This window comes from Centruroides vittatus, unplaced genomic scaffold (assembly GCF_030686945.1).
Source record: "Centruroides vittatus isolate TY-2023 unplaced genomic scaffold, ASM3068694v2 contig_55, whole genome shotgun sequence".
Taxonomy (NCBI): domain Eukaryota; kingdom Metazoa; phylum Arthropoda; class Arachnida; order Scorpiones; family Buthidae; genus Centruroides; species Centruroides vittatus.
This window is the reverse complement of record NW_027122326.1, coordinates 99,002-126,967: the sequence shown is the minus strand read 5'-3', so window position 1 is coordinate 126,967 and position 27,966 is coordinate 99,002. Positions and strand designations below refer to the sequence as shown.

The following is a 27,966-nucleotide window of genomic DNA, read 5'->3' as shown; positions in this document are numbered from 1 at the left end:
TTACTGGCTTTTTTAGAACCCACATTTCTGGTTGTTACCCCTGTTTTAGGTAGGGGTGTCTTTGTCTTCTTGCTCTCTTTTTCTGGTGTTTGGGTAGATGGCAGTATTAAACATTTCGCATGGCGAGTAAAGGATTCACTTGGAGAGACAGAGATATCTGTTTGAACTGCACAAGTGTTTGTGGATTTCAAGACAGCAGCATAGGTCTTCTGCTTCAGTGGTGCACTTGAAGTGACCATGCGGCGAGCCTCTGGGTAAGGTACGTTGTTGACTGTTTTCACTCGCTGGATCTCTTTCTCTCTCTGCCATGCAGGGCATTTTCGGGAGTAGGCAGGATGGGCATCCTTGCAGTTCACACAGCATGGGGTAGTTTTACATTCGGTACTCTCGTGACCTTCCGTCCCACACTGTGCGCATACGCTTTTCCCTCGGCAAGATGTTTGTGAATGTCCAAATCGCTGGCATTTAAAGCAACGCAGCGGATTTGGAACATATGGGCGAACTGGGCAGCGTAGATAACCGGCTGTAATAACAGATGGCAAAGTCGGTTTATTAAATGTCAGAATAAGATGTTTTGTAGGAATCAACTTGCCATCCCGACGAATGGAGATGCGTCGGACAGCAGTGACGCCTTGGTCTGAAAGACCGATCTGGATATCTGATTCATCTTCAGACATCAGATCGATCTCAGATATCACACCACGTGATGAATTCAAACTTCCATGTGGTGTGACTGTCACTTCAATTTCTCCTAAATTCTTTGTAGCTAAAAGTTTTGCCGATTGTTGAGGTGAGGCAGTTTCTACAAGTAGGTCCCCTGACCTCAATTTCTGTGTTTTCTTCAGGTGCCCAATGGTTGATTCGAATAACTTCTGGATCAAGAAAGGGGAGCATTTTGACAGAGGTTTTTCTCCAGTAGCATGCACTATCAAGTAGCATGGCTGGCTGGAAATGTTTTCATTTGTATTTTTTGGCATGTCTGGATTTTTTGGGGTTTTAGAATCCATATTTAAGATTAGATATTCAGCTCCTAGTGACCCCACCCACCATGGGGCCCAACAAGGGGATGCCGTCACATGAGAGGATCCCATAGACCGTCACACCAGGGTTTCCCAGGAGCTATACCCTCACAATGCAGTCGAGAAGAGCACACCTTGTCTGACATGTCCGCCCGGTCTGCATCGATCGGTTGACTCCAGGCCGAGGTCAAGAATGACTCAACGACCAGCCGATTGACTCAAACGGAGCCTGATTTGAGCCTCCCGTTTATCCGAAGCAGGGGCCAAAGCAGTGTGTTGGGGACGTTATGTTGCCCCTCAACTACCAGGATCCCCCTTTCCGGCATACGGGTCACCACGCACGGCAAACACGTGGGTGGGCGTTCAGATCCCAGGGATGGTAAAGAAAAGTTACTAAACCATCTCTGGGAGGTCCCCTCACCACGAACAGGAACCCACATCGAGGGGTTATCAACCTCGGCCTGTGAAATGTTGCTTGTGTCCAGGTCAATCGTGCTGCTTACATTCTCCAATCTAATGTCAAATGTAGAGACACAACTTGGGCGAGCTGTAAATAATCTTTTCAGCTGAGTATCTGATACTCTGCAATAAACTGAAGGTTTAGCCAGAGATTTCTGTTTAATGTAATAAAACAAAGACAACTGCTCTCTCCTCGAGATATAGTGGAGGCTCATAAGCATCTACGTACAAACTTTGGACAGGAGAAGTTCGAAACGCACCAGTGCACAAACGCAATGCTTGATGGTGGATTGGATCCAGCATCCGAAGAGTAGATTCTCGCGCAGAGCCACACACAATACATCCATAATCAAGCTTAGAGCAAACAAGGGCTCTATAAATTCTGAGCATTGAACATTTGTCTGCTCCCCAGGATGAGCAGCCTAATACCTTTAAAAGGTTCAGATCTTTTAAACATCTACTCTTCAAATTGCGCAAGTGTGATAAGAACGTCCATTTTTGGTCAAACACAACACCCAAAAACTTTGCCTCGTTGACAATTCGGATTTTAACCCCATTTAGGTGAATTTCTGGGTCCAGGTGCAAACCACGCCTTTGGCAAAAGTGCAGGCACGAAATCTTCTCTGCATTAAAAGTAAAACCATTGATCTTGGACCAATTGTCTATCAGATTTAAAGAGGTTTGCAGTTGTCTTTCCATAAAACTCATGTTACTAGACTGGCAGGAAATCTGAAAGTCATCCACACACAGTGTGTTTCACACTGGAAGAAAGACACTTAACTATGCTATTAATTTTGATTAGGAACACTGCCACACTCAAAATAGAACCTTGAGGGATACCTTCTTCTTGTGAGTAAAGCCTAGATAAAGGGTTGCCAATCCCGACTTGAAATCTTCGATTCTGAGGGAAGTTTTTTATAAAAGTTGGCAGATTACCCCACAATCCGAATTTGTGCAGATCACGGAGTATCCCGTATCGCCAACAGCGATCATAGGCCTTCTCTATATCGAAAAACACAGACACTAAGTGCTGTCGTCTAATAAACGCTTCGCGTATAGATGTTTCAAGGTTTACTAAATTGTCTGTGGTACTTCTGTTCCTACAGAATCTGCTCTGATGTGGTGAAAAGTAGTTTTTTTCCTCTAGGAGGAACATCAGGCGTCTGTTTACCATTCTCTCGAAAAGTTTACAGAGACAACTAGTCAGAGAAATTGGTCTATAATTAGAGGAATTCTTGCAGTCTTTACCTGGCTTGGGAATAGGAATAATGATAGATAGCCTCCAAGAGTCAGGAAATGTATGTTCTGCCCATATTCTGTTAAACAGATTCAAAAGATTTCCAAGGGATTGTTTGACAGATTTTTAATCATGCTGTAGTGGATTTTATCCAAGCCTACAGCAGTATTCCCCGAGCGAGAGATTGCTGTACATAGTTCTATTCTGCTGAATGGCACATTATATTCCTCATTAGATGGAGAATAATGGTCTTTTTAAGCCTGAAAATTTGTTGTATACATAATATTGCTGGATGAAGACGAAAATGTTTCACCCAACAAATCAGCAATACCTTTTATGTCACTGATTATTGTGCCATTATTTTCCAGCATGGACAGAGAGTGAGAAGCATATTTCCCATTAATTTTATGGATTTTATCCCAGACTGCTTTTGAGCTGGTGGAAGATGTTATGCTGGATACATACTTCCTCCAGGAATCCCTTTGGCTTTGCCTTCTTATTTTTCTGGCATTTGCCTTTGCTTTTTTAAAAGCAATCAAATTGTCAGCAGTGGGGTATCTTCTGAAAATCCCCCATGCTTTCTTTTGCTTTTTAAATGCTGCCTCGCAATTCTGATCCCACCATGGTTTCGGATGTTTTGGATATCTGGTTGACGTTTTCCCCATTGTTTTTTCGGCTGCCTGAATAATACTGGAAGTGACAACTTCTACTGCATCATTGATATCAGCAGTATTGACCATTTCCTCAGTGATGTTAGCCAAAGAGGAAAATGCAGGCCAATCTGCCGTTTCAAGTTTCCAGCGTGGTGGACGGGCTGTTTCACAGCTTTCTCTGCCTCGATATTTTAGAAATATTGGGAAGTGGTCACTGGAGAGTGGATTAGATCCAACCTCCCATGTAAACGCTGAAAACAGATTCGGGGTTGCTAATGACAGATCAATGGCAGTGAATGTTCTTGTTGGAGCGTGGAAGTATGTCACTTATCTAGTATTAAATAAATATAGTTGGTGATTGCCTATAAATCTCTCAATGGCCCTGCCACGACGATTGATGTCCGGACTACCCCACATTAGATTGTGCCCATTGAAATCACCGAGTAGAAGAAACGGTGTTGGCAGTTGTTCAACCAAGGCATCCAGTTCATCTTCATTGACTCTGACATCTGGTGGCAAGTATATGGAACAAACTGTGACAGTTACAGCCAATTGAAACCCCGACTGCCACAGCTTGCAGCTCTGTTGTTATTTGTACCGGTAAGGATGGGATGCGATTTGAAACCAGTACAGCCACACCTCCACTAGCGCGGGTGTGGCTGTCGTCATCTTTACAATAAAGATCGAAATCTTTTTAAAGAAATTCTTTCTCCAGGTTTTAGATGTGTTTCCTGGAGTGCCACGCAGAGAGATAAAGTAGATGATGTCAAGTGTTTAACGTCAGAGAAGTTGTTGTGGAAACCACGATAGTTCCATTGGATTATTTTATAATCCATTATGTCTTTGAGGCAGCATTCTTTGCGACAATATCCCTCTTTAATTTAACAGGGGGTCTCTCTTTTGGAGGAGAGGTTTGTTTTGTAACCTCCATATTAGGCTGTTCCTCAGTTATGTCAGAAAACTCACTGACAGATTGAGCTTCTGATTTTTTTGAAACTTTAGATGGATTTATATCGGATGACTATGTTAGCTTAGCCATAGTCTGCCAAGACGAAATTGCGGCAAGACAAATAGCTTTGATTTCTTCCATTTTTACTGCGGAGTTGCAGGCTATTTATTTAGCCCTGAAGTATATAAATAGGAAAGGTCATCGTTGCTGCGTGATTTACACTGACTCAGTTAGTGCACTTCAGGCTTTGATCTCGTATGAATGTAGTTCTCACTCCATAGTGATTAAAATTCGTAAGCTGATTTGCCATCTTTTTGCGAGGAATTTCTTTATAAAATTTTGTTGGGTCCCAGGCCATGTAGGTATAAGAGGAAATGAAGAAGCCAACGCAGCTGCAAAGTCAGCAAGTCCTTCTCAGCATACAATGCATATTGAAGGAGGTGACTTGAAGCTAGTTGTTAAAAAACGACTAGAGGAGAGATGGCAAAATGTGTGGAACGCACAAGTCCACAATAAACTACACGAAATAAACCTGTGATAGAAAATTGGACACAAAAGAAACCTTATGACAGGAGATCTGAGGTCATTCTTACTCATTTGAGAATTGGACATACTTGACTGACTCATGAATACCTTTTGAAGGGTGATGACCAGCCTGTATGTCAGTATTGCAACTGTAATGTAAGTGTTAAGCACATACTGAGCAATTGCACTGCCTCTGAACGGATTCGAGGCAGCATTTTGGAAATGCAAGTTTTAAAAAGATTTTGGGCCAGAAACCAAATGTTGATAAATTATTCAATTTTCTAAAAGTTACAAATATTTATACAGAAATTTAATTATTTATTTATTTATACCTATATACCTCTTGTTGTTATACACAGTTTAACTGTTGTATATCTTTGTTTTTTGTTTTGTTCATTTTTATTGTTATTTATGTACTTATATATACCATAATTCGTGGTGCAGCTTGGCTCGTGTGGCCCTTGTGCTAATAAACCTTAACTAACCAACCAACCTAAATGATAGGATTAGTAGTATAAGTGTATTAAACGCTAACTTACAAAATAATAACAAAAATATAATAATATTATACATGGGGGGTTTTACCCGCCACAATTGCTCAGGAAGTAAAAACATTCTTACACCAAAAGATGCTATGTTGTTTTCACTTTTGTTATGTTCCTAACTGACAGCTCGAGAGTGGTCAGTAACACAAGCTTTCTTATCGCAAGTGGCTATTAAAACTGAAAACGAAACGTACAGTACAGCTTGGAAGAAGTGCTGTACTTAACTTTTACTTCTTAAATGTGGGACTTTGAGTTAAAGATAGACAATCAAAGCTGAATTCATCTGAGAAAGACTGGAATAGTAAACAAACACAGCAAACATATTGATGTATGCTATCATTTAATTCATGAAAAGTTTTTGAGTAGTGAAGTGCATACAAAGTTTTGTCTTTTATTTATCAATCAATTTTCTGACTTTTTCTGTGTGGAGGGGTCAAAACACAATGTTCCTAAAAGAAACAGAGTCGATGTCACACAATTAAAATATTTTAGCCGGAAAACTAAACTTCAGCTCATTATATTGCTATTGCTATTGCAGAAAAAATTGTTGACCAATTTCCTATAATTTTCAATTACTTTGACAGGTGATAAATAAATTTTCTATTAAATCTGATATAGAAAAGTGACTAAAATGCAAAATCAATGAATTATTTTGTTAATCTTAAAGGTTATGCCTTTGACAGTTTACTCTAAATAAATATTCACCGACAAAAATTAGTAATTTTATGTCTGTTAATGAATTTTTTATTGTTTAAGAAACAATTTTATCAAAAGAAGTTTTGAAAAAATAAATTAAATCTTTATAGAAATAGAAATTAATTTCGAAAGTTTTGTTTTGAATTGTTTCAAATATAATAAACTACGCCATTCAATACACATGAAAGACTGCAGATAAAGAGATTCTAATATTAATTATCTAAATTAAAAAACTTAACACAATGAGTTTAACATCAAAACATTCCTTACTAATTTTCAATCAAATCATTCTTTATAATTCGTTTGTAACCTCACATTTATCTAATACTTCTGGCTTCTTCACTTAATGCCGATGATGATTGAAACATGACGTCAGTAATACTCATTGTAAAACTGACGTCATCTTCAGATGATGCTTGGTCCATGCCCAATTCATTTTTTTCATAGATTATATTGTTTACCAAAGAACATCTTTCTAAATATATAAATGCTTTTTTCAATGGACTTTTCTTGTGTTTTTCAAAAGGAGTAATTTGATCTGGAGACAGACAAAAATTACACACCTCTTCATAACTGAAATCCTGCAGAAGTGAAAAATATATATTAACAGATCTTACCATCAATCCATAATCAATAGTTTTTGTTATAGACAAATATAATACAGTTTTGACATAAACAGAGAATCAAGGAAGTAATTCTAATTACTGTTAGTGTGGTGTACAGGATGAACAAACAATAAATACGAGATTTATTTACACAAAAGTGATGTTTTATTAACAGTTCGCACAGCTCTATGTACACTCGATTCTTTCGGATCCCAACTAGGCAATTCCAATGTACAGAAAATTGGTACGTTGTATCTTTGTGATAACAAAGGATGGTAACACGTGTTCGCGACAATGACCTTTCTTTGTTTAGGTAATTTCCCGAAATATTACAACTAACTTAACCTATCTTAAACTAACTTACTAACTAGAAAACAAAGAAGGAAAGGAAGAGAGAAGAGGTAAGAAGAAGAAAAGATTTGGCAAGGTACCCGGGTCTTCCGTAGATCGTCACTCTTCTAAAACGGGGAATATGCGCTCGATTCGCTTTCAACTGTCCTCTCTATATCTCTGAACTTGATGATCCTGAAGATCAGAATTCCTTCGATTCTTTGTCGTCAGTCTGTATCGTTCGTCTTCTTGCAGACAACTTAAGGTCCCTCTGTCCTACTAATCGGCGATCTTGACCTTCTTTCACCCTCTGCCTCTCTGAACGCTAGCACAAGAATGACCTACACAACTCCCTGACTTGCCTCAGGGCCTTTCGTTTTACACCCTTGTTTCCGGTGTTATTCCTCAAACTTGCGCCCCCACCGGTGGAAAGAAAAGACCGTTAGGAAATTCAAAGGAAAGATGTAAAACAAAAGATTAAGGAAACTTAATATTAGGCTTACGCTACATATATATATATACAGGGTGGGCCAGCAAAAACGAAACGGCAGAGTGTTCGTGTTCGTCCAAGCAAAGCGCTCGGACAGGTCGATTTTATTCTCGAGGGGACATCTTTTGCAATAAAGTTTTTGTGATTCTGAATATTAACTAAACAAACATTTTTTTCGAAATAAATGTTTGTTTAGATAATACAAAATAAATGAGTTTTTAAAATTTTTTGTTGTCTTTTGTATTCAGAATCGCAAAAACTTTATTGCAAAAGATGTCCCCTCGAGCAAAAGATCGACCTGTCCGAGCACTTTGCTTAAACGAACACGAACACTCTGCCATTTCGTTTTCGCTGGCCCACCCTGTATATACAACAATATGGCGTATCGCCACATTAGGTTAATTTTACATTACTCGAATTTTTTTTATTTAATAAATAATCAATTTGAAGCCATGTTAAATAACACTTTTTAGATGAGTTGCATTGTTGCATTGGTTTTTTCATATTTAAACCTTTAAAAAATAATTGAAACTAATTTAATAATTATCATTATTTTGATTGAATTATAACTTAATCCGAATAAAACAAAATTGTCTTCTCTTGTATGAGCAATTACCACACGTCAGGTCTGCCATTCTACTTGTTTCTGTTGTATAGATTGTTTCGTCTATCTCAAACACTACATGTTAAATCCTCTTAATTCTTACCCAATCAATAAGGCAATGTCACACAATAATAGATTTTATTAAATTAACCCTGTGTCAGGCGCGCAGGGAAGTGTTACACGGAGGGGCGCGCGGGGTGTACGTGACCTAATCAGATACACAGACATTTACAAACGATATTCCTGTGTGTGTACTGCGTTTATACACATTCACAATCGCACAATGGTTTCAGTTGACTAACAAGGGGGTATCCTTATGTGTTGAAAAAAGTTCTCACAAACAGAATAATTATGATAATTGAACGAATATCTGCTCTACCATGTGGTACTCCTGTTACAAAGAGCATATGCAGTGTAAAAATAAAAAATTTCCAGGACAAATTGTATTATTCACAGAAAAATACATTTCTTTTCGACAATACATACATTTGTCCTGGCAATGTTTTATTTTTACCAAATGTAATTATTAATTATTATTTTTCTGTGAATAAGCATATGCAGTGTCCTTACACCGACAGAGATGGATTCCTTTTTTTTCGGCCTCACCAGTCCACTGCTTGCTTTCCGTGCTATTAGCAGATAACCCTTACCTTCTCTTCTCACTCAAACAGGCCTTAGGAGTCTAGTCCAGGCACAAAACGTCCCTCACCACACATGACATACACAATTTAAAGGTCTCACCATTTGGGAGCTTCTGTACACACATGACCTGCCAAATAGCCAATAACCAATTACAAGCTTCACCCATCAAACGATGCTATGTGACATCCATCTTTCAGGAGGAGGTGTTTCTTATACGAAACGGAATTCATTTCTGTCTCTTCAATTACAAACACAAAATCAATTATACAACCTTAAATTTATTTTTTGTTCAATTTTGTGTATTAGTGACATGGCAACTGACAAAACTGAAATAGTGTAGTGCATTAACATTTATACCTTTGACAGAATCTCCTGTGCTAACTTTACCAAATGGACTTTATGCACGTGATCTGAATAATCAGAAACTAGAAAATAAAAAAACACAGCAATTCATAAAACTTTCTTGAATATTTATATAAAAATTTGAAGGAGAAAAACAAAGGAAATGACAAATAAAGAAATATAATTGTCGAGGTGAAATTGTGTAAACACGATTCCCGCCCTTCCCTTTTTGCGCCGATAACGATCATCGTTCCAAAAAGACGGTGGAGGGAGGAACTGACCACATGTGAACGGGAAAACACCGGGTGGTCGTCCGACACGTGGCAGACGTGTGTACGAAAAGGAGAGAGGGACGCAGGTGGTGAAAGGAGATGATCTGGTTACGTGATTCGGGACAGTTCGTCTCGTTACGCCAGTGGGACAGGGTCGCCCACGATACGCCATCCGGACGGTTGGCGAGAGAAGTTTCTAAGGTCGTTTGGACCCGAGCGGAGCCTTCAAGCAACGGAATATTCGCAAGGTGTCTTCCCGACGGACCTGCAACGGTGTTTTCCAACAGGACACACAGAACTTCGAGTATTATTGGCGCACCGTGTCAATCACCAATAGTGAACACATCGGACGTTTGTGAACTTTACTGACGTTACTTTGAACTTTACTATAATTTTAAATTATAAATGATTTCTTTAATATTTTTAGTAAAAATACATTTGATATTTTTTTGCATTTAGCTGGAGGAGATTAAAAACTTTCCCAAGCTTTTGCGTTTTGAATGGGTAGATCGACTGTTTGAATCATCATTAATGAAACTTGTCAAGCTGTTGGCAAAGGATTACGTAAAGATTCCAAATAAAAAATCATTTGCAAATTTTGCTATCGAATTTGAAAAAAAATGAAACTTTGGTCACTGTGAGTAGTATTAGGGAGAGAGACTTTGGGATAATTTGTTAAACTTTTAAGACTTTATAACTTTTATTCTAGTATCGCTCAACCTCTCGAGGGAAAGACGTCCACCAGGGGCTAAAAATGGCAAAAACCGTTGAATCGTTCGAGCGTTTCTACGATATTTGTATTCCAAAAGCTCTCGTAGACATTAAAACCACGCCCATTTTTGCTGCCCCTTCGGATATACTTCACCGCGAAATGTGAGCGAGCGTTTTTAGAATACGCCGCGCCGCGCCGAGTCTTAAGAAAAACGATATTTTTATTAAGAGATTTTTTTTACAATACGACGAGTCTTAAGAGAAACGATGTTTTTTCTCTTTACAATCTCTCTCTTAAGAGAATCAATATTATTTTCTTTATTTAAGAGAATTACTATTATTATATATATAACTTAAATAAAAGGAAGAGGAGAAAAAATATTAATTTTTATATTTTTTATTTTTTTATATTTATATTTTTTTTTTTATTTTTTGGTTTGGGTTTTGTTTTTCCTCTTTCTTTTATTTTCATATATTTTTTTATTTTTATATATTTTTTATTTTTGGTTTAGTTTTTTAGTTTTGGTTTTGTTAAGCCGGCGCCATCTGTAGACAAATTAATTTGACACAATTTTTTCTCTCCCTTGTTCTTTTCATTATGAATAAGAGCAAAAAAGTTATAATAAAAATGATTACAGTAATAATAAAATGAGAGATACATTTTTCTTCATTACAATAATTAAAAAAATCACTACATTTACAAAATAAAAGATTACAATAATATTTGTTTTTTCTGATATTTCAAACATTCTCTCCCTAGAAATAAGAACACAAAAAAGTTTATAATATAAAATTATTACAATAAAATGATTACATTTTTTTTCATTACAATAATTAAAAAAATAGCTACATATACGAAAATAAGGATTACAATAATACAAAAATGATTACATTTTTTCATTTTTAAAATAGAAATTATATGAATAATATTAAAAAGACGATAGAAAAATAATCTAAATACCTAAGAAGAAATCGAATAATGTCCGTAGGATAGCATGTCTATTCCGTTACTTAAAATATATTTTTTATCATAAAAAGCTGGATCTATGAACATCTATAAAAGCCAGTTTATAAATTATCCATCCACTACCTAACGTAACGGCGATTGATATATCGCTTAGAATTTTTTCTATCGCGTTATCGATATTTTTCCAAGCCAAAAACGGGGATAAAACTCGTTCAGCATAGCTTGTAAAAAAAAATCTTTAAAATCATATCGATGTCCTGTTTCTACGCATTTATACATTATTACTTTAAGACTAATAACAAATCGAATTCTATAGTCGTTTCCAAAATTCGTAATTACATTAAATAATTCGGATTTTATATCTCTAAAAAATATGACCGGATCAACATACTCGAGATTAGATTTTCGATAACATTGTAAAAAATTTTGAAAAGCGGATTCTATTAGCAAAAACATTTTTTCTTTACCTGATGTAATCTAGGTCGAGCTTTTTTTCCCTCGTTGTTCGAACAATATTCTTTGAAGGGAGAGAATTGTTTTTCTGATAAAAAAAACATTCAATTAATTTACATAATTTTTTTAAAAACGTTATAAAATTGGAAAAAAAATTTTTTTACTTACTTTTATTTACATGTACTCCTCCAAAAATTTTTCTACGGCTGCGAAAGCTTTTTGGAAAAAAGGGAATTCCTTGATAGGAATATTAAATCTGTTTTGAATCTCTGCATTAGAGTTTGATTTTGCTAAGCAGATGTAAAATTGCTGGCGAAATTCCTTAATTTCTAAATTATAACCATGAGAAATATATACAGAATATGGTGGAATCGACTTATAAGTTGTTTCGTCTTTTGAAATAATTAAATCGTATTTTTTCTTTTTATCGGCTGGCGCATCATCATTTTTTGTAGCTTTTCGCTTCTTAGAAGTAAAAGGATGATCGATTACAAATAAGGATTGAGAATCTAAAAAAAATGTCTATCTATGAAAATTATTAATAATTTAATTTTCTTATTTTTAAAAATAACAAAAAAATCTAGATAATTACCTTCCATTTTTTTCTTTTCCTTGTGAGATTAAAAGCGTATGTGTTTAGAGAAAAACTCGCTAACGAATTAACCGAAGAAAGTAAACCTCCCGTCTTTATATCGTTGGGAGGAGTTGATTTGACCTCGTTTTGTAAAAGAGCGAACGAACCGGATGTGAGGCCAACACCGGGAGAGGAGAATACATTATAACCGATTTGTGTTAAGTAAGTAAAAAAAATACAACAGAAATATTCAATTCATTTCATTTTTTTATTGAAATAAAAAACATTTACATCAATTAAGAAGTAAGTATACAAAATACATGTATAAATGTATTAATTATATTTAAAAAAATTAAAGTCTTTCACATATTTTTGCCAAAACACGAATTAGAGCAAATTGATAATTATCAGTTATAAATTTGGCCGATAATTGTTTCTGATTACTGATGAGACTACACCAATCCAATTTATGTTTAAAATCTTTCATAAATTTTTCGGATAAATCTTGATATTCTGAAATAATCTCCCAATCCACATGGTTTTCAAGTTCTTTAATAGTTTCTTCGGTTAATCGCTGATATTTACAAACAAGCGCCATATTGAGTGAATCTTTAAAACTTATAATGAATTGTGGACTCAATTTTTGATATTGAGATACGAGATCCCAGTTTAGATAATCAGAATATTCACTCAAAAATGTTTCTGTTAACTGCTGATAACGACAAACATCATCCCAATTAATTCGATGATTATACTTGTTTAAAAAAATAGGAGAGTAATGTCTGTTTTTCCATATTTTATTCCAGTTTAATTTATCTTGGAATTCTTCAATAAATTCATCACTAAGATTTTTTTCAGAAATAATATCCCAATCAACTTTATCTTGAAGTCGTCTTATTATGTCTTCCGTCAAATTTAATTTAGAGAAATCTTTCCAATCAACCAACGAATTTAATTCGTCAGAGAGCAGGGCTATTTCTCTTTTCTCCATTTTTATACGACTTGTCTTCTTCCGATATTAATATAATACTAATTTAATTTTAGTTTGTAGCGCTTTATATGACGAAATCAATTTGTATGATGCAATCGATTAGTTTTGTTTTAGACCAATAAGCTTTTTTATGATGCAATCGTTTAGACAAATGAGCTTTTTATATTTTTTTTCATGTTGCAACATGTTTTTTTATAAATATTATTCGAACTTTTATATATTTTTTCGTGTTGCGACACGTTTTTTAAAATATCGTTATTAACAGAATTAATTATTTTTTCACGTGATCATTTATTACGTTGGTTGGAGAATTTTTTCTCACGCACATTTTTTTAGGTCAACGTATTTATTACGTTGGTCTGAGAATTTTTTCTCACACACCCATTTTATTTTTTAGGTCAACGAATTTATTACGTTATAATTTTTTTAGGTCTCGAATTTTTTTTTCACGCTACAATTTGTTTTAGATCAACGAATTTAAAAAGTATATATTATTTACAATTAATGGTTTGCGGTATTATTATTATTAAATAAAACACAAAATTTTCGAGGAAAAAAAAATACAATTTTATTGATTTTTAATTTCGTATTCAAAATACATTTTTTTGGATTTATTGATTTTTACTTTCGTATTCAAAATACATTTTTGGAATATTATTTTCGGGTCCGCAATGGGAGTCGTGCTTCTCGGCGTCGGAAAAACATGTTTCGAAAGTTTCGAATGTTTTGTCGGATTTCTCTAAAATTTCCAGGCTGAAATGATGATAAGATTCTTTCGCAGTCAGCATCCAACGGAACTGTTTCGTTTTTGGTCTAAATCGAGGGCAAACATCTACAGAGTATAGAATTTTAACAGTCGGAGGAAACTGTTGAGCTTTAGCCGCGGCCTTGGCAGATTCTTCTGCTAACTCGATGCAGGGAAACGAGGTTCTAGAGAAAGCGTATGGAACTAATAATTTCTCTTTCAATGGAACAAACGCTGTCCAACGAATCACGGGTAGCATATCATCACTACACCCTGCCATCTTTTCGAATAAAATAATTTTTAAATTCGCGATTGGTTTTTATGTTTTTTCGCGCATGTGCACTGTTGTTTTATGTAGCGTCATCTGTTGACGAAAAAAATTATAAAACAAGACACAAATTTTCGAGAAAATGCAATTTTATTTTTTAATTTCGTATTCAAAATACATTTTTGGAATATTATTTTCAGTCTGTCCACAATGAGGGTCGTTTTCTAGAGCGTGGGAAGCGCATTCGTCGAAGTTGGTAAAGATTTTGTCCGATTTCTCTTGAATGAGTACGCTATGATGATGGGGAGATTCTTTCGCTGTCAGTATCCATCGGATCTGTTTCACTTTTGGGTTAAACCATGGTCGAAAATCTACTGAGTATAGAATTTTAGTAGTTGGAGGAAACTGTTGAGTTTTAGCCGATTTTTCTGCCAACTCGATGCAAGGGAAGGAGGTTCTAGAGAATGCGTACGGAACTAATAAGTTCTCGTTGATGGGGTAAAACGCCGTCCAACGAATCTCGGGTACATCGTCTCTATACCTCGCCATCTTTTCGAATAAAATAATTTTTAAATTCGCGATTGTGGTTTTTATGTTTTCGCGCATGTGCAGTAGTGTTTTTGATTTTATTTAATAAGCAGTTATTTCGGTTTTAATTGCTATTTTAGATCATCATGTCTCGCAAAATAGTAGTCGCTTTTATTATTATAAGCTGTATAGAAATATTTTCGCTAACAATTTCTTTTATAGTTTTATTAAAAGGATCAAATTTTAAAGAAATTAATATAAAAAACACTACTTGCGAATATTCTTTACATTTAGGTAGAAACTTTTATTTACATAAATGTACGAATGCTGGAAGAACTGTATACGACATTCGAAGATTTTCGACCGATGGATTGCCTCACAAGTATAATGGTGTACAATTATTAAAGAACGAATTTAACTTACTGTGCAGAAAATGCGTTTAAAACATCCGTCCAGTTGTATCGTCGTGGGCCCGTCTCAATCTGGAAAAACGTCTTTAGTTCGGAAAATGCTACACGAAAATATCTACGAAAAACGATTAAATCGCATTTTATGGTGTTACTCGATGTATCAACCTTGGTTCGTGGAAGAGAAAAATATTCATTTTAAATGCGGTATTCCCGAAAGTATCGACGAAAATGTAGATTTAATAATTATAGACGATTTAATGCATTCTATAACCGAAAAAATTGCGGAATTATTTACCGTTCAATCGCATCATAAAAATATAAGCGTTATATTGATAATGCAGAATTTATTTCCTCGTAATAAAGTAATGAGAGATATTAGTTTAAATACTCATTATTTGATTTTATTTAAGAATAATAGAGATGAAAGCCAAATCAACTGTCTCGCTCGTCAAGCGTTTATAGGCAAAATGCCCTACTTCAAAGACGCATATTTAAACGCGACATCCAAACCGTACGGTTATTTGTTTATCGATTTCCATCCATCGACCGATAAAGAATTGTGTTTACGAGATTCGTGTTTTCCCGACAATCAAGGCGTGTATTGGGTTTATATTCCACAAAAATGAAGAATATCAGAAAAAATTATCATTTGTTAAATGTGCTGGCAAAGGCAACACCCGCTCAGAGAAAAGCTTTGTTAAAAGAAGCATCGCCCGATCAGATAAAAGTCATATGTGAAATTTGCGATAATACGCTGCAAGGCCGAGTACCGGTAAACATTAATAAATTAAAAAAATATAAAAAATGTATTCGAAAACTCGCAAATAAAAAAATAGGTCTCCAAGCAAAAAAGAAGATTTTGATAAATCAATCGGGAGGATTTTTAGGCACGATTCTAGATCCAATAATATCATTAGCTAAAAGAATTTTTGGATTATAAAAAAAATGGCTCAACGAATGGCGTTAGTACCTCCCGAATTAGTACCTAAATATCAACTGCAAAAACCGGAAATACGATTGCACGATAATATCCAAGATTTATTAGAAGAAAGTACTTTATCGGACGATTTGAAAGTTAAATTATTAAGTCAACTAATTTCGAGATTTAAACAAACTATTCACGCACCGAAAGAACCGATTCGAGTCTCGATGGTATCAGAACCGATCGAAGAATCGCAACCATCGTTAGAACCGACAAAACCGACGACTATCGAAGATCAGATATCAGTTTCTGTCCCGCTGGGATATCAAAAATATGTTCCGCATATCATTCAATTACTAAAGCAATATCAATACGATTGGAACGAAAAAGGAGAATTTCTGGTAAATAATGAGCCGATAATTAACTCCCATATCGCGGATCTGATGTCGCATTTAATGCGCAATCGAAAATCTTCTATCGTGCCCGTCGGATTTAACGAATTTTATCAAGCGATTATTAAATCTAATATTCCTAGAGAATGGATAGGAAATAAGGCGCTATCGAGTCGATTACGAATAGAAGAATCGCCCATACTTCGTTTTCGAACGCCGTCGATTCCGCCGCCACCCATACGATCAATTACTAGCGGAAGAAAAAAAAGAGTTTCGTCTACGAAAATTCCTAAACGGATTGGCTCGTCTAAAAGAAAACATATTTCATGGAAAGATTATTAAGCTCTATTTATTATAATCCATCTCATCCGGCATCGTTTGGCGGCGTAACGAGACTAATAAAAGCGACAAAGTTGCCTAGAAAAACCGTCGAACAATGGCTATCGACTCAAGATACGTATACGTTGCATAAACCCGTACGAAAAAATTATAGTCGCCGTAAAACTAAAGCGCTATATCAAGGAGAACTACTCCAGTCGGATCTTATGGATGTTCGACAATTTTCGAAAGATAATAATGGAATAAAATATTTATTAGCAACTATCGACGTGTTTTCTAAATATGCGTATGTAATTCCGGTAAAAGACAAAAAACCCGAAACGATAAAAAAAGCATTTCAAAAAATATTTAGAAAAGTAATACCCAGGATGATACATACCGATAAAGGGAAAGAGTTTATGAATTCTGTAATTAAGGATTTATTTAAAAAACATCAAATAAATCATTATTATACTCATTCCGAAACGAAAGCGTCGGTCGTAGAACGGTTTAATAAAACTTTAAAAAATAAAATTTATCGTCTTATTACCTATCGAAATTCTAATAAATATATCGATAAATTAAACGATTTGGTGAAGGCATATAATTATAGTAAACATCGAACTATAGGAATGCCTCCGGCCGAGGTGAAACCTAAACACCATTTACAAATTTTTAATCGACTTTACGGTAAAACGAAAACGAAAATAAAATATAAATATAAAATTAATGATAAAGTTAGAATTTCTAAGAAACGTAAAACGTTTTCTAGAGGATATTTGGCAGGATGGAGTAAAGAGGTTTTCTATATAAAAAACCGATTTCCGACGACCCCGGTCACTTATGTGTTAAAAGATTACAACAACCAGACGATTACGGGTCGATTTTATAACGAAGAACTGCAGAAAGTCAAAAATGGATAGGTTTTATGTTACGCTTATCAGTACGGCGAGTATGGACTATTTTCCAAAAAATACTCAATCGTCCTTCACATCGAAAATTAATCCACCGATAAATTTAAGCGGGTCGTGGGAAGCGGCATTGTCCCAGATAATAATACCTCGTTCGTGGTTTAATATAACTAGCGAAAATAATACTTACAACATAATTTCTAAAGAGACGAAGTTGATTAAAGTAAAAACTGATGATTTGACTACACTAATTCCGTTATATCCTATAGGAGAGAACAAATCAAGTAATATATTCGAGACTATTACGAATAATTTAAAAGAATTAGGAAAGGATGGTCTTATTAAATTTTCTTATAACAAAGAAGACAGCTTTGTGACGATTCAGATCGCTCAAGATTGCGAATTACGCATAAATCAAGATGCTCCTACATTTCTTTCGGCTCTAAATCTAGAGTATTTAAAACAATATATTGTAAGAGGAAAAGATGAAAAGATTCAATATAATTCATCTTTTACCGATTTTAAAGAAGAATTTATTACATTAATCGAAAAAAATAGATATATAGATAAAGTAAAAATCGAAAACGTCGAAAATACGATGCGTATACCGATTGGATTATACGGACAAAGAGAATTTCTTAAATCATTTCAGACAATCAGTTTTAAATCGCTTCCCGATAAAAAGTTATTATTGAAAGTTCCACGAGAAACTACCGTAAAATTTAATAGTCAATTAAAAGATATATTAGGATTCGATCGATTAGAATATTCCGAAGGAGAATTTACGGGAACTTATCCCTTAGAATTAAACGCCGGAATAACAGAAATATTTGTATATTCTAATTTAATAGAATCGCATCACGTAGGCGATACTTCGGCTCCACTATTTCGAGTAATTCCAGTTATGGGAGTAAAAGATCAACAAATCGTTAAAATTTATAATACTCCGTTATTTTTCCCTCTTCGATCGAATTATATCGAGACTATAACCGTAGACATATGCACATCAACGGGTGAAAACGTCATATTTACTTCGGGAAAAACGCTTTTGGTATTGTGTTTTCGCCGAAAAAGTATATAAAACCGGATTCATTAAAGAATCGGTTATTTGATAAAATGAAGCTTAAACCGGAGGACTGTATTAGTTATTATCGTTCGCAGACGGGAGGATATCCCGATTCTATATTTCCTCACACCCCTTATGTTACTCCTCAATGGGGAAGAGGACCGTATTTTAAAAGTCGACCGATTCAACGAGGATATGGATTTTTCGGTTCAATTTTTCGCGAAGCAATACCAATTTTAAAACACGCGAGTCGATATATTGGAAAAAAAGCGTTAAATATAGCGAAAGATATCGGGTCGGATATACTCACGGGAAAATCGTTAAAAGACTCGGCTCTATCGAGAATTAATCAGGCGGGTCGAGAAATAAAAGATGACGTCATTAAAAAAATTCAAAGCGGGTCGGGTAAAAAACGAAAACGTCTAAGAAAAAGCGTAAAACGAAAGAATACTAAGAAGAGGAAAGTAGTAGATATTTTCTCCTAAAAAAATGGATCCTTTCTCCTGCCCGTGTTTAAAATCGGAACTAGATTTTTTTAAAACTATTCCGACCCAGTTGGCGATTTTAAATACTACCGAGGCTATTCTACATCCCATCGCTTCGATAACCGATCAGAAATCTCCTATAGAATTTCTAATCCCCGGCTCCGGAGAAAACTTAATAGATTTGAGCAGTATTTCGATTAATGCGCAAGTTACTGTTACTAAACAAAATGGAACTTCTACTCTCGATATCGATTTAGTAACACCCGTGAATAATTTTTTGCATTCGATGTTCTCTCAATGTACTACGATATTTAACGATAAAACTGTATCTACGCACGTCAATTACCCATACAGAGCGATAATAGAAAATCTATTATTTTCCTCCGAAGAAGCGCAAAAAACCTATTTAACCAGCTCTTTCTTCTACAAAGACACCGCCGGATTTTTAAACGAAACCAACCCGATTAAAGACGCCAAGAATGAAGGATTAGTCACCAGGTTTAAGAAAAGCAGCAGAAGCCAAGTATTAGATTTATACGGACGACTTCATTTCGATTTTATTAATCAACCTAAATTATTGATAAACGGCGTAGACGTTCGAATAAAATTGGAACGTTCGAAAGACGCTTTCGCTCTAATGGCGACGGCCGATAATTATCAGATTCGATTAAAGAATATTACGTTAAAAGTAAATAGAATAGAAGTAAGTCCTAGCATCTTAATTGGAATGGAAAAAACATTAGAAAATTCTGTAATTAAAATGCCTTATCGACGAGTTAATATTAAAGTATTTACATTAAGTAAAGGGATTTTAAGTTCAAATATATCGAATGCGATAATCGGTCAAATCCCGAAAAGAATTATAATCGGATTGGTGCGAAATAACGCTTTTAATGGACAGATCGATTTAAATCCTTTCAATTTTGAAAATTTCGACTTAAACTATATTTCTGTTATAAAAGATTCGATTTTAATCCCACCGAACCCGTTCTGTCCAGACTTTGACGCAAAATCTTACGCTCGAAGTTACGCAACATTATTCGAAGAAATAGGGGGAATTCCCTACGGAAAATTCGCTAATATATCGTATTCCGACTACGCTCAAGGATACATGTTCCACGTATTCGACCTAACTCCCGACCGCGCAGCCTCCGAAAACCATACCTCTGTGTTGACCTATGGAAATGTTAGTTTCGATTTAAAGTTCAAAAGACCTTTGCCAGAAACAGTTAACGTCATATGCTTCTTAGAATATCGTAATACAATAGAAATCGATCGATCGCGAAACATTTACGTCGACTACTAAACAACTAATGGATACGATTATGCTCTGGAAACTGGCGTTAGGTGATTCCGAAATTAGCAAGACATTCGGTGGCGTTTATCCCTCGGATTTATTACCTCAAACAATCGGAAAGAAGAGAAGCTTTATCGTTAATACGGAGAACAGCAAAAATCCCGGACGACACTGGATAGCTCTTTTTTTCCGAAATTCGACTTGTTATTATTTTGACTCATACGGACTACCGCCAAAAATCCCGAACATTATAAAGTTCATAAGACAAAATTCCAAGGAGTTGCGCTGGAATCGAAAAACGCTCCAAGGTCCGTATAGTTCTACGTGCGGATACTTTTGCTTATTTTTTCTCTACAAAATATCGAGAAACCAAGACTTAAAAATTCTTCAGCCTAATACTAAATATTTTAATGATAACTATGTATTCGCTTTTGTACGCAATAATTTTCGTTTTGGTAAAATACCACCAAATATATTCATTAAATGTAACCAATGTAGCGTTAGTTTACTCAAATAAAATTTTTTTTAAAACTTAAAAAATGCGTTTTTTAATTGAAACTATAAAACATTAGTCGCTTTGTGTGGGAATCGGGTCACCTCGAATTCTTGACTTTGAATTAGGAGGCCTATCTTTGACCTAGAATGTAAAAAAGATAGAGAGGGACAGATAAGACGCGACTTTGATGCCGTAGGCTAAGATGGGGACTAGCGAAAGTGAACGCGCATATTAATAAACCTAGAGTATAAACACTTTCGCTTTTTATCCGATTTTTTTTTAACCCTCTTCGAATTCTTGACATTGAATTAGGAGGCCACTAGAATGTAAAAAAAGATAGAGAGGGACAGATAAGACGCGAGTTTTGATGCCGTAGGCTAAGATGGGGACTAGCGAAAGTGAACGCATATATTAATAACCTAGAGTATAAATACTTTCGCTTTTATCCGATTTTTTAACCCTCTCCAAGATGAGATCTCCGCCTGAATGTGACGTTTTTAGAAACCAAATATTTTACTAAATATAGTTTGAATTTTGAGGGGAAAATATATGAAGGAACGCATATGGTATCGGAATCATGGGATTCGATCCAAATATTGGAGAATTTTGATGAAGACAACCAAATATGTTTTTTTCACAAAGGAGCGTGGAAAATTTTAGACCATAATGGTAATTATCTTTTTTATATTTTAGAAAAAATTTTTTATTTAATTGTATTTTTTTAAAAAGTATTTCGTAATTTTCAGAAACAACAATACAGCTACAAAATATTTATTATGTTAAGCCCAGAATTAGCATCCCGTTAAATATACCATCGGAAGTAGTAGTAAGTGTCTATAAAAAAGAAAGCATTTATTATAATGAAAAAATATATTCCAAGATAACAAATTTAAACGCCGCATTTAGAAAAAACGTACTTATTTTTCAAGAAAGTTATAAAAAAATTATAATAAAAATGGGTCAACAAAAACTAATTTTATTTGAAGACGAGCAATAGAAGGTAAGTTTTTTTTTCAAAAAAACTTTATATAAATTTTAAATAATAGATGTAAGAATATTCTGCAAGATTTTTTCGAGCCAAACAAAAGATGAATGTCTAGACATTAGGTCAATTTAAATTCTTTTAGTTTTTTAATATTTGAAATAAATTTAAGCTTTCTACGACTAACTTTTTTTATAACTTTTTAATACGCTTTTTTTTATAATTTCAATCTTAAACTTCTTACCTTCGCGGTTGTTGGCAATACATCGGTTAATCCTATCGATCGTCTCTTATATTTAAAAAACAATTGTAAGTCTAAAAGCAACAGTTGCATTTTAGACACAATGACTAGACATCTTTCTTTGTTTGACAATCTTCTTTGTTTCGAAAAAGAAGAACGACTAACGCCTTCTGCTTTTTTTCCTTGCAGATTTTTCCTTACTAATTCTACTTTTTAATTTAATACTACTTTTATAATAAAAAATTTTTTTTAAAAATAAATTATTACAACATAATATTTATTGTTTTTTTAGATGCATTCGACGGAGATCTCTTCATATTTTTTACATCATTTTTATTAATATTTTTGTTAATCCATTTTGTTAATCATCTAAATAACAATAAAAATGAACAAAACAAAAAACAAAAAACCAATAACAAAAATATACAACAGTTAAACTGTGTATAACAACAACATGTATATGGATATAAATAAATAAATAATTAAATTTCTTTATAAATATTTGTAACTTTTAGAAAGTTCAATAATTTATCAACATTTGGCCTCTGGCCCAAAATCTCTTTAAAACTTGCATTTCCAAAATGCTGCCTACGAATCCGTTCAGAGGCGATGCAATTGCTCAGTATGTGCTTAACACTTACATTACAGTTGCAATACTGACATACAGGCTGGTCATCACCCTTCAAAAGGTATTGATGAGTCAGTCGAGTATGTCCAATTCTCAAACGAGTAAGAATGACCTCAGATCTCCTGTCATAAGGTTTCTTCTGTGTCCAATTTTCTATCACAGGTTTGATCTCGTGTAGTTTATTGTGGACTTGTGCGTTCCACACATTTTGCCATCTCTCCTCTAGTCGTTTTTTAACAACTAGCTTCAAGTCACCTCCTTCAATATGCATTGTATGCTGAGAAGGACTTGCTGACTTTGCAGCTGCGTCAGCTTCTTCATTCCCTCTTATACCTACATGGCCTGGGACCCAACAAAATTTTATAGAGAAATTCCTCGCAAAAAGATGGCAAATCAGCTTACGAATTTTAATCACTATGGAGTGAAAACTAGGTTCATACGAGATCAAAGCCTGAAGTGCACTAACTGAGTCAGTGTAAATCACGCAGCAACGATGACCTTTCCTATTTATATACTTTAGGGCTAAATAAATAGCCTGCAACTCCGCAGTAAAAATGGAAGACTTCGGTGCTATTTGCTCTGCCACGATTTCATCCTGGCAAACAAAGGCTAAGCCAACATAGTCATCCGATTTAGATCCATCTGTGTATATAGGAATTAAATTCCTGTCACAATGTTGAATTTCTGCGAAGTGCTGTCTATAAACGTAGTCTGGGGTGGTTTCTTTTAGAAACTGCTTTAAGCTTAAATCAACGTTTATCACAGGAATTGACCAAGGTGATATATTATCGACCTCGACCTGCGAAATGTTGCTTGTGTCCAGGTCAATCGTGCTGCTTACATTCTCCATTCTTATGTCAAATGTAGGGACACTACTTGGGCGAGCTGCAAATAATCTCCTCAGCTGACTATCTGAACAATCAGCTAAAAGTTTATTTTGAGATCTCTGTTTAATGTAATAAAAAAGAGACAACTGTTCTCTCCTAAGAGATAGTGGAGGCTCATGAGCATCCACATACAAACTTTGTACAGGAGAAGTTCGAAATGCACCAGTGCACAAACGCAATGCTTGATGGTGGATTGGATCCAGCATCCGAAGAGTAGATTCACGTGTAGAGCCATACACAACGCACCCATAGTCCAGCTTAGAGCGAACAAGGGCCCTATAAATCCTGAGCATAGAACATTTGTCTGCTCCCCAGGATGAGCAGCACAATACCTTTAACAGGTTTAAAGCTTTTAAACATCTACTCTTCAAATTGCGCAAGTGTGGTAAGAACGTCAATTTATGGTCAAACACGACACCCAAAAATTTTGCTTCGTTGACCATTGGGATTTTAACCCCATTTAGGTGAATTTCAGGGTCCAGGTGCAAACCACGCCTTCGGCAAAAGTGGATGCACGAGGTCTTCTCTACGTTAAAACTGAAACCATTGGTCTTGGACCAATTGTCTATTCGATTTAAGGAGGTTTGCAGTTGTCTCTCAATAAAACCCATGTTACTAGACTGACAGGAAATCTGAAAGTCATCCACATACAGAGAGTGTTTCACACTGGGAGGAAGACAGTTAGTTATACTGTTAATTTTTATTAGGAACAGAGTTACACTCAAAATAGAACCTTGAGGGACACCCTCTTCTTGTGTGAAAGGCCTAGACAAAGTGTTGCCCATCCTGACTTGGAATCTTCGATTCTGTAGGAAGTTTTTTATAAAAATTGGCAAATTACCCCGCAATCCGAATTTGTGCAGATCACGGAGTATCCCGTATCGCCAACAGCGATCATAGGCCTTCTCTATATCGAAAAACACAGACACTAAGTGCTGTCGTCTAATAAACGCTTCGCGTATAGATGTTTCAAGGTTTACTAAATTGTCTGTGGTACTTCTGTTCCTACGAAATCCACTCTGATGTGGTGAAAAGTAGTTCTTTTCCTCTAGGAGGAACATCAAACGTCTGTTGACCATTCTCTCGAAAAGTTTGCAGAGACAACTAGTCAGAGAAATTGGTCTATAATTAGAGGGATTCTTGCAGTCTTTACCTGGCTTGGGAATGGGAATAATAATTGATAGCCTCCAAGAGTCAGGGAAAATACATTCTGTCCATATTCTGTTAAACAGATTCAGAAGGTTACTAAGGGAATTGCCTGACAGATTTTTAATCATGCTGTAATGGATTTTATCCGGGCCTACAGCAGTATTCCCCGAGCGAGAGATTGCAGTACATAGTTCTATTCTGCTGAATGGCACATTATATTCCTCATCAGATGGGGAGTGGAAGTTTAGATATTGTTTTTCAGTTTGGACTTTATAAGCCTGAAAATCCCTTGTATACATAATATTGCTGGATGAAGACGAAAATGTTTCACCCAACAAATCAGCAATACCTTTTATGTCACTGATTATTGTGCCATTACTTTCCAGCATGGACAGAGAGTGAGAAGCATATTTTCCATTAATTTTATGGATTTTATCCCAGACTGCTTTTGAGCTGGTGGAAGATGTTATGCTAGAAACATACTTCCTCCAAGAGTCCCTTTGGCTTTGCCTTCTTATTTTTCTGGCATTAGCCTTTGCTTTCTTAAAAGCAACCAAATTGTTAGCAGTGGGGTATCTTCTGAAAATCCCCCATGCTTTCTTTTGCTTTTTAAATGCTGCCTCGCAATTCTGATCCCACCATGGTTTCGGATGTTTTGGATATCTGGTTGACGTTTTCCCCATTGTTTTTTCGGCTGCCTGAATAATACTGGAAGTGACAACTTCGACTGCATCATTGATATCGGCAGTATTGACCATTTCCTCAGTGATATTAGCCAAAGAGGAAAATGCAGGCCAATCTGCCGTTTCAAATTTCCAGCGTGGTGGACGGGCTGTTTCACAGCTTCCTCTGCCTCTATATTTTAAAAATATTGGGAAGTGGTCACTGGAAAGTGGATTAGATCCAACCTCCCATGTAAACGCTGAAAACAGATTTGGACTAGCTAATGTCAAATCAATGGCAGTAAATGTTCGTGTTGGGGCGTGGAAGTATGTCACTTCTCCAGTATTAAATAAATACAGTTGGTGATTGCCTATAAATCTCTCAATGGCCCTGCCTCGACGGTTAATGTCGGGACTGCCCCACATTGGATTGTGGCCATTGAAATCACCAAGTAGAATAAACGGAGTCGGCAGTTGTTCAACCAAGTCATCCAATTCATTTTCATTGACTCTGACATCTGGTGGCAAGTATATGGAACAAACTGTGACAGTTACTCCAATTGAAATTCTGACTGCCACAGCTTGCAGTTCTGTTCTTATTTGTACTGGTAAGGAAGGGATGCGGTTTGAAACCAGTACAGCCACACCTCCACTAGCGCGGGTGTGGCTATCATCATCCTTACGGTAAAGATCAAATCCTTTTAAAGAAATTTTTTCTCCAGGTTTTAGATGTGTTTCCTGGAGTGCCACGCAGAGAGATGTGGTAGATGATGTCAAGTGTTTAACGTCAGAGAAGTTGTTGCGGAAACCACGACAGTTCCATTGGATTATTTTATAATCCATTATGTGGTTGAGGCAGCATTCTTTGCGAGGGTATCCCTCTTTAATTTAACAGGCGGTCTCTCTTTTGGAGGTGACATTGGTTTTTTTACCTCCACATTATTCTCTTCATCAGAGATATCAGAGAACTCGCTCACAGACTGAGTCTCTGATTTTTTAGCTTTAGAGAGAGCTGCTTTCACTCTCTGTTTGTTTAGTGGGTTCTTATTAGCCTTTTTAGAACCCACATTTCTTGTTATTACCCCTGTTTTAGGTAGGGGTGTTTTGATCTTCTTGCTCTCTTTTTCTGGTGTTTGGGTAGATGGCAGTATTAAACATTTCGCATGGCGTGTAAAGGATTCACTTGGAGAGACAGAGATATCTGTTTGAACTGCACAAGTGTTTGTGGATTTCAAGACAGCAGCATAGGTCTTCTGCTTCAGTGGTGCACTTGAAGTGACCATGCGGCGAGCCTCTGGGTAAGGTACGTTGTTGACTGTTTTCACTCGCTGGATCTCTTTCTCTCTCTGCCATGCAGGGCATTTTCGGGAGTAGGCAGGATGGGCATCCTTGCAGTTCACACAGCATGGGGTAGTTTTACATTCGGTACTCTCGTGACCTTCCGTCCCACACTGTGCGCATACGCTTTTCCCTCGGCAAGATGTTTGTGAATGTCCAAATCGCTGGCATTTAAAGCAACGCAGCGGATTTGGAACATATGGGCGAACTGGGCAGCGTAGATAACCGGCTGTAATAACAGATGGCAAAGTCGGTTTATTAAATGTCAGAATAAGATGTTTTGTAGGAATCAACTTGCCATCCCGACGAATGGAGATGCGTCGGACAGCAGTGACGCCTTGGTCTGAAAGACCGATCTGGATATCTGATTCATCTTCAGACATCAGATCGATCTCAGATATCACACCACGTGATGAATTCAAACTTCCATGTGGTGTGACTGTCACTTCAATTTCTCCTAAATTCTTTGTAGCTAAAAGTTTTGCCGATTGTTGAGGTGAGGCAGTTTCTACAAGTAGGTCTCCTGACCTCAATTTCTGTGTTTTCTTCAGATGCCCAATGGTTGATTCGAATAACTTCTGGATCAAGAAAGGGGAGCATTTTGACAGAGGTTTTTCTCCAGTAGCATGCACTATCAAGTAGCATGGCTGGCTGGAAATGTTTTGATTTGTATTTTTTGGCATGTCTGGATTTTTTGGGGTTTTAGAATCCATATTTAAGATTAGATATTCAGCTCCTAGTGACCCCACCCACCATGGGGCCCAACAAGGGGATGCCGTCACATGAGAGGATCCCATAGACCGTCACACCAGGGTTTCCCAGGAGCTATACCCTCACAATGCAGTCGAGAAGAGCACACCTTGTCTGACATGTCCGCCCGGTCTGCATCGATCGGTTGACTCCAGGCCGAGGTCAAGAATGACTCAACGACCAGCCGATTGACTCAAACGGAGCCTGATTTGAGCCTCCCGTTTATCCGAAGCAGGGGCCAAAGCAGTGTGTTGGGGACGGTATGTTGCCCCTCAACTACCAGGATCCCCCTTTCCGGCATACGGGTCACCACGCACGGCAAACACGTGGGTGGGCGTTCAGATCCCAGGGATGGTAAAGAAGAGTTACTAAACCATCTCTGGGAGGTCCCCTCACCACGGACAGGAACCCACATCGAGGGGACTTA

The 27,966-nt window shown here is 36.2% G+C and overlaps 3 protein-coding genes and 1 long non-coding RNA gene across 4 annotated transcripts in view; 1 reads left to right on the top strand and 3 right to left on the bottom strand.

Moving 5' to 3' along the window:
- Window positions 1-1,007, bottom strand: part of LOC136978790 (uncharacterized) — a 5,759-nt gene extending 4,752 nt beyond the window's left edge. Inside the window, exon 1 of the mRNA XM_067274612.1 lies at window positions 5-1,007. Coding sequence (XP_067130713.1) covers window positions 5-1,007 — 1,003 coding nt within the window. The remainder of the gene's footprint in view (window positions 1-4) is intronic.
- LOC136978795 (uncharacterized) lies at window positions 422-27,966 on the bottom strand. The gene is made up of 2 exons (XM_067274615.1): window positions 25,962-27,966; window positions 422-1,480 (listed from the first exon to the last, which is right to left on the bottom strand). Exon 1 carries the CDS (start codon window positions 27,584-27,586, stop codon window positions 26,294-26,296), a length of 1,293 nt encoding a protein of 430 aa, XP_067130716.1. The 5' UTR covers window positions 27,587-27,966; the 3' UTR covers window positions 422-1,480; window positions 25,962-26,293.
- LOC136978794 (uncharacterized) lies at window positions 11,546-12,111 on the bottom strand. Its single transcript, XR_010881289.1, has 3 exons — window positions 12,092-12,111; window positions 11,668-12,008; window positions 11,546-11,587 (listed from the first exon to the last, which is right to left on the bottom strand). It is a non-coding gene; the product is annotated as an uncharacterized lncRNA (long non-coding RNA).
- Window positions 19,114-20,415, top strand: LOC136978789 (uncharacterized protein F54H12.2-like). Its single transcript, XM_067274611.1, has one exon. It carries the CDS (start codon window positions 19,114-19,116, stop codon window positions 20,413-20,415), a length of 1,302 nt encoding a protein of 433 aa, XP_067130712.1.